The 12,550-nt window shown below is 51.8% G+C and overlaps 1 protein-coding gene across 1 annotated transcript in view; it reads left to right on the top strand.

Moving 5' to 3' along the window:
- The window catches only part of NCAPG (non-SMC condensin I complex subunit G), a 344,632-nt gene extending 332,323 nt beyond the window's left edge, over positions 1 to 12,309 (top strand). Inside the window, exon 22 of the mRNA XM_086964047.1 lies at positions 11,997 to 12,309. Within this exon, the coding sequence (XP_086820173.1) occupies positions 11,997 to 12,129 (133 nt within the window). The 3' untranslated portion in view covers positions 12,130 to 12,309. The remainder of the gene's footprint in view (positions 1 to 11,996) is intronic.
- Positions 12,310 to 12,550: the final 241 nt, after the last annotated feature.

The raw sequence follows: 12,550 nt of genomic DNA, 5'->3' as shown, positions 1-12,550 counted from the left end.
CCCATCCAGGCCTTACCCTGCAACACGACTGTATACATAAGTTAATCCACGGTCATAAATCTTGTATTTACCAATGCATTTCGGGCCAGTTATCCGGCCCTTCGTCAGGGGTTTTCTACAAATGCAAAATACATCAATTAGATTGTGTTTATCTCCAAATCACCTTTTGTGACACTACTCAGGAAAAAAAGGTTTTTCCCGCTAGCAATCATAATTCAACATTCCCATGTTATGGCTACCCACAAAAAACTCCCTTCACCCCACATTCTTACTCTCCCAACCCTCCTCCATTTCAATGCTGTACCCCTTCCTCTATGCTATTTAATCACCTACCGCTTAAGAACTAGGTAGCACCCCTCATTACTATGTATTTATTCTAATCCTTTACCTTTCAAGACCGTCTGTGTAAGCAGCCTCCCGACTCCAACAACAACATTCCCAACTAGCAAAACGTTCAACTCCCTCTCCTCTGTTTTTAACCTTGCTAGTCTCCACCCCTTCACTACACCTGCAATTAATTGCACGTCCCACAATCTCAGTGAGTGCCTACACCTCCCATAATGCTCCACGTTCCCGCGTGTACCATGCTAAATAGATCTAACAATTCGTCCCGTTCTCAATTTCTTGATACCATGGACAGCCTATTTAGTCCTCGGCTCCAGCCACAGTGCCACAAGGTTCCACGCCGCCGGCTCCGGACCCAGCGCCACCCTCTGCTCCGCCTACGGTGCCGCAGTGGATACCATTTGTTCCGCCCCTGCCCCGGTTCCTGGACAATTTTGTCCCTTCCTGGGATCTGCATTGGGACACTTCCCCGGTTCATCCCCGTCCGGCGCTGTTCCCGGCGCAGTTTGTTCGTTCCCCGGTCCCTGCCGCCGCGGTCTGTACCACATACTGCGGGGGTGGAGGACGACGGGAGGGGGGGGGGGGGGGGGGTGTCTGAGGACCCTCTTGTTCGTCAGTGTGACTCTGAGCAGGACTGGGCAGACAATTTAGAGGAGACCGGCAGCCTTGATCTCTCCTCTAACCTGGGGTTTGCCTCTCCCTCTTCCATCATGGAGGACGGCGCTTCTTACACAGTGGTGCTCCGTCGGGCAGCTGAGGTCTTCAACCTTGATCTCCCTACAGTGGCCCTCAAAACTAATCTCCTCACTGAGGTGCTCCAGACTGCTGCAGCCATTTAATGACTCCCCCCACGGACGTCTTACTGGGCACTTGGTCACGGCCAGCCATAGGGACCCCTGTGGATAAGAACGTCGCCAGGCGTCATCGCCCAGTGCCGGGTGAACCTGCCTTTCTGACCACTCATCCTACGTCCGAGAGCCTGGTCATCCAAGCTTCGACATCCCAGAGTGCTCCACTGGATAAGGACTCTAAGAAGCTGGAGCAGTTCGGCAAGCGGTGGTTTAGGGCTGCGGTCTGTGAACACTGCATGCCTTTTGGGCCACTATTCCCACTCGGTGTGGGAAACAGTTGCACAGGTGTTGCCTCAGTGTCATGCAGAGGTCCAAGCTGTGCTGTCCCAAGCTGTTGCCGAGGGTAAAGATGTGGCTAAGTTCGCATTCGGTGTGGTTTGGACACCGCGGAATCACTAGGTAGGACAATTTCTACGACTGTGGCGCTTTGTTGCCACGCCTTGTTGAGATCTACCGGTTTCTCGCCTGATGTCCAGAGCTCACTCATGGACATGCCCTTTGATGGCACTCACCTGTTTGGCGATAAAGCCGACAGTGCCCTGGAGCGTTTTAAGGACTCTCGGGCTTACGGCCAAGTCCTTGAGTCTCCACCACACGCCCTGCCACGTCTTCCTTTCATTCCTTTCGTGGCCACAGAAAGGGCGCCCCTGCCCGCTCGTTCTGTCACTTCCGACAAGTGGGTGCTTCAACTCGTCCGGGGGGGTTACTCCCTCCCCTTTGAGTCTACCCCCCCAGCCATGCCACCTAAGTTCCACCACATGTCGGGGGATCACTTTGCGCTTCTCCAACAGGAAGTTATGGCCCTCTTGGCCAAGGGGGCCACTGAGCTCCTTCCTGGGCCAGAAGTAGGACGTGGTGGTTGTTCCATTACTTTCTGGTCCCCAAGAAGGACAAAGGGGGAAGTTCAAGATGTTATCTCTGGCTCAGGTCTTGGCTGCCCTCGACCCTGGAGCCTGGATGGTAGCATTGGACTTGCAGGACCCATATTTTCACATCCTCGTCCTGCCGGCCCACCGGCATTACCTGCAGTTAACGGTAGGTCAGGAGCATTTTCAGTTTGCCGTGCTCCCTTTCGGCCTTACCAGCGCCCCTCGGGTGTTCTCGAAAGTGATGGCGGTGGTCGCAGCTCACCTGCGCAGGTTAGGGGTGTCAGTCTTCCTCCTACCTCGACGACTGGTTGTTTAAGGCGGGCTCACCCCAGGCAGTTGTCACCCAACGTGCCCATTCTACCAGGGCGACTGCAGCCACTACTGCCTTGGGATGCGGCGTTCCCTTGCAGGATATTTGTCAGGCAGCTACGTGGGCTTCGCTGCACACGTTTACCAAGCATTACTGCCTTGACAGTCAAGTCCGGAGAGACGGCTTCTTTGGCCGTTCTGTTCTCCGTGACTTTCTGGTGTAATCTTGTTCGCATACCCACCACCGGGGTTGGTATTGCTGGGGTATCTATTCCAAGGTAAGGAATCTATCACTAACGTGTCTCTTTCAGATGCACAAGTTACTGCTTATGTAACGATATATCTGTAAGAGACAGTAGTAGTGATAGATTCCTTACCACCCCACCCATCCTCCCCTTTCTGTGAACTGATATCTAGGGTTAAGGTCATCCCTTTCAGGGCCCTAGTTTCATGGCACCAGTGGTCAGTTTCTTGCATGGCTCTGCGTCCCTGGCGTGGAAAGTCGTGTACAGAACTGACGTTGGCGCGCATTCGTGGCACCTAAGTAGTCTCCGTGAGGTCATCTCGACGCTTACGTTGCCAGCGACGGACTCGGAGCCGCATGACGCCACCTACAGACACGCAGGGGTACTGCTGACGAGAAAACTTTCCGGATCCAGTCTGATGCCTTGGGATATTCTAAGGTAAGGAGTCGATCACTAACTAATGTCTCTTTCGTTACACAATTAGTAACTTGTGCATCAAGAGCTCTGCTCCTACAACCTCTACCTGCTCGTGAGCAGCCACCAACCGGAGGTCCCCCATTGGATAACATTGGGCCTCAGTGCTCTGCACCCGGCCGCCCTAGTGTCGCTGGGGAAACCCTGGTTCTAACCCCAGAATACCAACTCCCACAAAAAAGTACTTCAAAACGGTTAACTTCATTTCATTGGTGTGGAAGGAAGGCTTTGATGCCAATCATAATGTCACTTATTTCAAAAACAATGTATTAACGTCAAAATGGGTGCTCTCAGAAGAATTTCTATCAAATTCCTCTTAAACCCGTGACTAGGTACAAGCAGAACTTGAGCACCCGTTAACACCAGGGCGAAAAAAAATAGGAGGAAGAGATATTCAAATTTGAGAAAGAGATTGTTGGAGCAGGGGCCATACAGGGATTTTCCAGAAGTGGAAAGTGATAATCTGACTAATTGATCTTAAACATAATTCATCTGGCCTCAGATTCCTTAGCTTTGAACTTCCAGGCGTCAGGCTGGATCCAGAAGATTTTTCTCAGCAGTACACCTACGCACCTGTAGGTGGCATCGGTCGACTCTGTGACGTTGTCATCTGCGTAATGATCGTCGGGGTGACACCTGCATCTGAAAGAGACACGTTAGTGATAGATTCCTTACCTTAGAATATCCCCAGGCGTCAGACTGGATCCGCAAATTTTTGCGTAGCAATTACCCCTGCACGTCGGTAGGAGTCGTCTGCGGCTCTGTGTCCGTCGTCTGCGTCGTTAGCGCCGGAATGACTTCGTCTGAGTACTTAGACGCCGCCCATGCGCGCTGACGTCAGTTCTTCTTTTTTCCGCGCCTGCTAGCGCAGATCCGGAGAAGCTCTACCCCTAGTCATTTTTTGACTAAACTTTTGATCTGTTTGATCGCTTTCTTTCTTCGAGTCTTCAACTCTATCGGTGCCGGTAGGGATGCCCGGGTTCAAACCCTGCTCGAAGTGCGACCGACTGATGTCGGTTACGGACCCCCATCGCCGGTGCCTGAAGTGCTTAGGCCTCGATCACGACGACCGCACCTGCTCCGACTGCCGGGCCCTGACGTCGAAGGCTAGGCGGGAGCGGAGCTCCAGCAGTCCTCCCCGCGCCGCTTAAGGTCCCGGTCCCACGGGAGGTCGAGGGACAGGTCGCGGGGTCGGAGTCATCGCAGCTCCGGGAGTGGGCACCGGTCGTCAGGCTCCAAGTCCTCAGGTAAGAGGTATGAGAGGTTGGAGAGACGTCATCGTTCCTCCGACCCACCCCGACGGTCGCACGATGCGGCCGGGGGCTCGGGCGACACCGCCCACGCGGCTCCGCAAGCGTCGCCGCCTGCCCCACACCTTCGGGTCCCTGGGCACGGCGCAATGCCGGAGATCGAGCGGTACCTCATGGCCATGAGGTCCCTCCCTCCTCCGTCTGGTTCTGAGGTGCCTCCAGGCTCAACGGTCCTAGCGGGTCGGGTGCTTCAGCCCAGACGCCGTTAAGTGCTTCGGCCCCGGCGCCGTCGGCGACTTCGGTCCCGGCACAGCAGGACTTCACTGGATCCGGATCCGGGTCGTCGTCGGTCGACCTCACCGGCGCTAGCCCCACGGGTGTCGCACCCGGCGCCCACTGTGGACGCCGTCCCCAATGTTTCCTGCGGTCCGACTCTGGTGCCGGAACGGCGCCGCTGGGCGCCGATTCCGTCGGCCTTTGGAGATTTTTATCTCCATGAGGAGGCCCTGTCTACTAATCCTGTTTTACAGGACACAGGTGACGAGGAAGATTGCGAGGGGTCTGAGTACCCTCTGGCACAGGAGTGCCAGTCTCAACAGGACTGGACATATGAGCTTGGGGAGGCCAGAGGTTTTGACACTTCGCCAGACACTGGATTTGTCTCCCCTCCGACCGTGGCTTCGGAGGAGGGGTCTACATATAGTGTAGTGTTGACGAGGGCGGCCAAGGCCTTAAACCTTGAGCTCCCCATCACGGCCGTGAGGACTAACCTCCTCACTGAGGTCCTCAAACCGCAGGCAAGCTCCAGCGAGCCTCTGCTACCGTTCAAAGAGGCCTTGTGTAACGTTCTTGTGGGCACTTGGTCCAAGCCCGCCACAGGTCCGCCTGTGGATAGGAACGTGCCCAGACGCTACCGCCCGGCCCCGGGCGACCCTTGCTTTTTGTCCACCCATCCCACCCCCGAGAGCCTGGTCCTCCAGGCCTCCAATTCCCAGACCGCATTCCCGTCGGCCCCGCCCGACCTGGAATCTAAGAGATATGAGCAGTTCGGGAAGAAGGTGTTCTCGTCCTTAAGCTTGGGTCTGCGGTCAGTCAATACCGCCTGTCTCTTGGGCCGCTATACCCACACTCTGTGGGACACGGTTGCGGACGTGCTGCCACAATGTCCGGAGGAGGTGCGGGCTAAACTCGCCCAAACCCTTGCGGAGGGCCGAGATGCAGCGCGATATTCCATCCGGTGTGGGCTGGATACCACGGACTCACTGGGCAGGGCAATGGCAACGACGGTGGCGGTTCGACGCCACGCCTGGTTGAGGTCCGGCAACTTCTCGGCCGATGTCAGACCACACTTCTGGACATGCCCGTTTGATGGCAGTCGCCTCTTCGACGACAAGGCAGACCATGCGCTGGAACGTTTTAAGGACTCCAGGGCTACGGCCAAGTCCTTGGGCCTCTCGGCCCCACACCAGCAATCGGGTGCCTTTCGCTCCTTTCGTTGCCACGGAAGGGGCGCCCCCACACGTGCTGCCAGCCACGCGCCGCAAAATGTTCAACAGCGCGGTGGCGGCCGTGGAAACCGCCGTGGCGGAGGGCGGGGACAACGGCGAGGCCAGTCCACACCTCCCTCCACAGCACCCGCCTCAAAACATTCCTAGTCCGAGTTTTCAGACCCATGTGACGCCTGTGGGTGGAAGGGTTCGCCATCAACTCTCCCACTGGCGCACTATCACATCGGACAGGTGGGTGCTGCAGATCGTCCAAAGGGGCTACTCCCTCCCCTTCGAGGCGACTCCTCCATCCATGCCACCGCAATGCCACAGCGTGTCGGGGGATCACTTGCAACTTCTGAAAGAGGAAGTCAGAGCCCTCTTGCCCAAGGGGGCCATCGAGCACGTTCCTGAGCCAGAAGTAGGGTGTGGATGTTACTCCTACTTCTTTCTGGTACCCAAGAAGGGCAAAGGGGGCCTACGCCCTATCTTGGACCTGCGGAACGTCAACGACTTCCTCCGTAAGGAGAAGTTCAAGATGCTGACTTTGGCTCAGGTCCTAGCTGCCCTGGACCCAGAAGACTGGCTGGTAGCGTTGGACTTGCAGGACGCTTATATCCACATCCCCGTCCTGCCGGCTCACCAGCGTTACCTGCGGTTCACGGTAGGCCAAGAGCACTTTCAGTTTACCGTGCTCCCCTTCGGCCTTACCAGCGCCCCACGGGTGTTCACGAAGGTGATGGCGGTGGTCGCAGCTCATCTGCGCAGGTTAGGGGTGTCAGTCTTCCCCTACCTAGAAGACTGGTTGTTGAAGGCGGGCTCGCCCTAGACAGTCGTCAGCCACCTCCAGACTACGGCCGACCTCCTGCATTTGCTGGGGTTCTCCATCAACGTGCCGAAGTCGCACCTGTGTCCCTCTCAGAAGCTCCTCTTCATCGGAGCGGTTCTCGACTCGGCGCAGTTTCGGGTTTATCCCCCCGAACAGTGGGTTCGGGATATACAGGCTCTGATTCCCATCTTTCAGCCTTTATCCCGAGTTTCGGTCAGGTTGACGCTGCGGCTCCTGGGGCTGATGGCCTCCTGCATCCTTCTGGTGCATCACGCCAGGTGGCGGATGGGGGCTCTGCGGTGGAACCTGAAGTTTCAGTGGGCTCAGCATCAGGGCAACCTGTCCGACAATGTCCTGATCTCGGAGGGCACTGCGAGACAACTGCAGTGGTGGCTCACGGACCACGATTGGGTCAGTGGCAGATCCCTCTCCCTACCCCAACCGGAGCACGTAGTAGGGACGGATGCGTCCCGGCTCATATCAACCTTCTGGAGCTGCGGGCGATCCGTCTTGCACTGAAGGCATTCCTTCCCTCCCCGGGGAAGTGTGGTGCAGGTGTTCACGGACAACACCACCTCCATGTGGCACTGCAACAAACAAGGCGGGGTGGAGTCGTAGACCCTTTGTCAGGAGGCTCTGCGCCTCTGGACATGGCTGAAACACCAGGGCGTCACCCTGGTGATTCAACACCTGGCAGATTCCCCAAACGCCAGGGCGGACTAACTCAGCTGCCGGTGAATGATGGATCACGAATGTCGTCTGAACTCAGAAGTGGCGTATGGTCTCTTTCGGCAGTTGGGAGAGCCTTGGTTAGATCTATTCGCCACCGAAGAGAACACACAATGTCATCAGTTCTGCGCGTTGGAATTTCCAAGGCGACACTCGCTCGGAGACGATTTTCGTCGCGAGTGGAGCTGAGGTCTGTTATACGCCTTTCCGCCGATACCACTTCTGCCCAGAGTGCTGGAGAAGATCAGGCGAGACCGGGCCCAAGTCATCCTTGTGGCTCCGGACTGGGCACGAAGATACTGGTATCCCGAACTACTCAGCATGTCAGTCGATCCCCTGATTTAGTCTGCCTCTTCAGGAGGACCTTCTGTCGCAGCAGCAGGGGACCGTCCTCCACCCGAACCTGTCCAGTCTCCACCTACATGCGTGGAGATTGAGCAGCGACAGTTGAGGCCATTTGACTTGCCTCCTGAAGACTGTGATGTGATTCTGGCAGCCAGGCGTCCCTCCACAAAATCGGTATACGCCTGCAGGTGGAACAAATTTGTTGCATGGTGCACAGCAAAGGCTGTGGATCCACGCTCTGCCCCCCTTTCAGAGGTTTTCCTCTTTCTTCTTTCTCTTGCCCAGCAGGGCTCTGCTCTGGGCACTATCAAGGACTATCTCGGCCATATCAGCCTTCTTGAGGCTTCCTGATCAGCCGTCTCTTTTCAAGTCCCCTGTTGTAAATAGATTCTTGAAAGGCATCACACACATGTTTCCTCCTGTTCCTTTCGTGATGACTCAGTGGGACTTGAATCTTGTACTGACTTATCTGATGTGCGCTCCCTTTGAGCCACTTTATAACTGTCCTCTACGTCTTCCGACTCTTAAGACTTGCATTCCTGGTTGTCATCACCTCTGCCAGGAGAGTGAGTGAGCTCCAGGCTCTATCTTCTTCATTTCCTCTCTGTCCATCCAGACAAGGTTGTTCTGAGGACTCATCCTTCTTTCCTGCCCAAGGTGGTTACAGCCTTGCATATCGGGCAGTCCATCACCTTGCCCACCTTCTTTCCGCCTCAGCATCCCCCGAAAGAGGAAGAGAGGCTCCACAGTCTGGACCCAAAACGTGCACTCTCCTTCTGTCTAGACCGCACACGCCAGTTCCGGGTGCACGACCAGCTCTTTGTTGGTTACGTGGGCTCTAAGAAGGGACAGGCGGTGCACAAGCAGACCATCTCTCGGTGGGTCATTTTGTGCATCAAGGTCTGTTATTCCTTGGTGAAGAAGGTGCCTCCTGTGGGGCTGCGCGCTCATTCCACCCGGGCCACGGCGGCTACTACTGCCTTGGGTCGGGGATTCCCCTGGCAGGACATCTGTCAGGCAGCTACGTGGGCCTCACTGCACACTTTTGCTAGGCACTACTGCCTGGACAGCCAAGTCAGGAGAGATGGGTTTTTCGGACGTTCCGTTCTCCAGGACTTTGGTTTGCAGACCCACCACCGGGGTTGGTATTGCTGGGGTATCTATTCTAAGGTAAGGAATCTAACACTAACCTGTTTCTTTCAGATGCACAAGTTACTTACCTTCGGTAACGATATATCTGTAAGAAACTGTATTTAGTGTTAGATTTCTTACCGCCCCACCCATCCTCCCCGTTCTGCAAACCGATATCTAGGGTTTAGGTATCTCCCTTGAGGGCCCTAGTTTCTTGGCACCAGTGTCGGTTTCTATCATGGCTCTGAGTTCCTGGCGCGGAAAGCTATGTACAGAACTGATGTCAGCGTGCGAGGGCGCCGTCTAAGTAATCCGACAACGTAATCCCGGCGATCACGACGAAGGACGCGGAGCCGCAGACTATGCCTACCGACGCGCAAGGGTACTGCTGACGAAAACTTTCCGGATCCAGCCTGATGCCTGGGGATATTCTAAGGTAAGGAATCTAAGACTAACTACTGTTTCTTACAGATATATCGTTACCGAAGGTAAGTAACTTGTGCATTTGAGTTTTGGATATTGATCAGTAATTTGTATTAAGAAGGATGGCAGAGGGATAGAAAAGGGAGAAGGTTTGCATTTTTTTAGCTCTGCTTACCCCTTATGGGGGTGTTGAAGTGCTTTTTCGACTAGTAGCACGCTACTCCGGAACCCATAAACAATTAGTGGTGTATAGTGAAATACGAAATTTGAGAAGTGGTCATATTAGTCTGTTATTTTGATTGAAAAGAATAGTCGAGGGATAGAAGAGTGAAGGATTTAGACTTTTTAGGGGGGGGGGCAGCAGTAGTGGGAGGCTTGTGATGAGTAAAAATGGATGTGGAGGGAAAGAGTCAGATTATGCTGTATATTTCTGTTTTCATATGGTGCTTATGTGGGGAAGAGTCAATTCTTGAGTAGTTTTCTGAAGATAAGGTGGTTGTCGTGGGTCTTATGTAGGGTGGTAAAGAGTTACATATTGTGGCTGCTTGAACAGAGAAGTATGTGCCACCCATGGTTTTTTTCTTGTATCTTGGGATCTTGAGGCGAGGTGCCACTCTAGAGAGGAGGTTCCTATGATTAATGTGTTTGTTGATTTTATTCCTGATGAAGAGCGGTCCAATTCCAGGTATGGCTTTGTGGGTTATACAAAGCAGCTTGAACGTGGATCTTCTGGCAACCGGTAACCAATGCAGGGCTTTCAAGGCAGGGGAGATGTGGTCTCACTGTTTTATATGGAAGAGTAGTCTGGCAGCTGAGTTCTGAATCTGTTGTATTCTCTTCATAGTCGTTAAAGGTGAACCGTGGTGGAGGCTATTGGTGTAATCGAGTTTGGACAGAACAAGGGAGATGGTAGCATGGACCTTGTGTGGAAATCCCAAATGGGGGATGATTTGTCGCAGAGTTTTTATAGTAACCAAGCTTGATCTTGCTAGTTTGTCCACTTGGGTATTCATAGCTTGGAGTCCATGGTCATTCCGAGGTTTCTTATTTCCTTCAATACTTTAGGCGGTGATCCCAGTTCATCAGGCCAGGCGGCAAGCGGGTCATAATGTTTCCAATCGCCACACATGAGTAATTCTGTTTTGGAAGCATTCAATTTGAGATGGCTCCGTCATCCATTGAGACAACTGAAAATTGGCGAGTTTCCAATGTCTTTGGGGCATACCAGTTAAAGGAGTATTTGCGTGTCATCTGCATAGTTATAGCACATGAGTTGAAATTGATTGATCAGTACCGGTAATGACTTCATGTAGATGTTGAAAAGCGTGGGTGAGATGACAGAGCCTGGAGGGAACCCAGCTTTTGTGGAGTATGGTTTTGACGAGAAAGGTCTGGTATGGATGGCATTAGTTCAGTTTCGGAGGTAGGACGTGATCCAGTCTAAAGCAGTCCTCTCTATTCCGGCTTTGTAGAGTCTTTGTATCAGTGTCATGGTCAACCGTTTCAAAGGCAGCAAGAAGAGGAGCGCAGCAACCCCGTTGCATCAACTGTGTTCTTCAGGTCATCCCAGATGGCAAGGAGGGCAGATTCTGTGCCTCTTCTCAGACGGAATCCTGTTTGGAAGTCTGAAAGTATGGCATTGTCTTCAATGAATTGTGACAACTGGGCGAACACTGCTCTTTCTATGAGTTTGCACAGGAGATGTCCATTTGTAATGGGTCTGTAGTTGTCAGGGTTCAGCGGGTTTAAGTTTGTTTTCTTCAGTAAAGGGCGTATGTTTGACTTTCTGAGGCCTACTGGAAATTGATTCTTCTTACTGGAGTGGCAGCAGAGGTTGTTAGAAGTATTGTCTTAAAAGTTTGCGGTGGACACTGGTCAGAAAGGCTGCCGGCAGGCCTGCTTGCTTTGACCAGAAATGAAATGAAATGAAAGTAAGATTTATAAAGCGCTACAGCTGCCCTCAGGCGTCCAGGCGCTAAGACTAAAAGGAGTGCCATCAGTTAAACAAAAAACTAGTTACTGAAACAAAAAAGTTTTAAGCTGCTTCCGGAAGCTGGATAGATTGGGGTTGTTTCTCATGTGCAGAGGGAGAGTGTTCCATAATCTTGATACATTATAAGAGAAGGAAACGGCCTCCTGCTCTGGCTCTGAAGATTCTAGGAGTCTTAGCCAGAGATGCAGACGAGGTCCATAAATTATTCGTGTGAAATGTGTTGGAAGGAACGCATAGGCTGAGTTAGAGTATTCTTGGATTGTTGTTTTGTAAAAGGGTTAGTGCTGGTGATTTGCCCCTTTTTAAGTATGAGTCCTACGTGTCTGCTTTGTCGGTGTAATGATTTGTCAGTTGTCTGTGAAATCTTGAGTAACGTGATGAGTTCCTGCTAGGCACTTTGTTTTATGAAATTCATTGAGTATTTTATTGAATTCTTTATTTGCACATTTAGCATTTTGAATTATGTGGATTGGTATACAATCTCATGGGGTTTGACATTATTATCTAGTACTTTAGATTTTTTTTTTTTACTACTAATTATAATTACTGTGGGACTCCCACCTCGACGACGGGGAAGAAAGTCTCGTAGGCAAATTAAGTAGTAGTATGAAATCCAGTAATCAACATTCTTAGTTTGTATACATGAACGTGCTTCTTATTTTTGCTTTTCTTTTCAATTTAATTGTGTAGCTAAGGATGGTTCCTTTTTTTTACAGTGATGATCAAGAAGATGAGAAACCTGCTCCAGTGGTGAATGCCAGACCTTCAAGAAGAGCTAAAACAGCAGCACTTGCGAAAACGAAAATGAATTTGAATCCTCTTCTGAATAAAGAAGTAGATAGTGAATAAAACCAACTTTGTGTTACAAATGGCCTTTTGTAAACGGTGAACCTTTGAATCTACTTGTCCAATGTCTTTTTATTTTTAACACCTTTTTTTTATTTTTCGTATGGTGTGTACAGGCTAAATAAATGTACATTGTTTCTATGTTTTATATTTGTATAATAAAAGCGAATAGTCACTCTTGAATTCCAAATGTTCCTTTGTTATAAAATAGATGCATAATATGATGCTCGATTAGGGCCTTCTCTTGCTTTTTTTCCGGTCATTCTCTCAATCAGTTCAACCCTTTATTATGTGGGAATTCCTCAGGAATTTTAAAAAATACTGGAATTTTCTGGTATTTCAACCGCTTGGAAGTCCTAAGAATTGAAAGCTTTTTGTGTATGAGCTTTAGTTTTAGGCGAAATGTTTCAGAAGACATTGTATT

This window comes from Lissotriton vulgaris, chromosome 3_2, assembly GCF_964263255.1.
Source record: "Lissotriton vulgaris chromosome 3_2, aLisVul1.2, whole genome shotgun sequence".
Lineage (NCBI taxonomy): Eukaryota > Metazoa > Chordata > Amphibia > Caudata > Salamandridae > Lissotriton > Lissotriton vulgaris.
The sequence above is the reverse complement of the archived record's forward strand: the minus strand, read 5'-3'. Positions and strand labels throughout refer to the sequence as shown.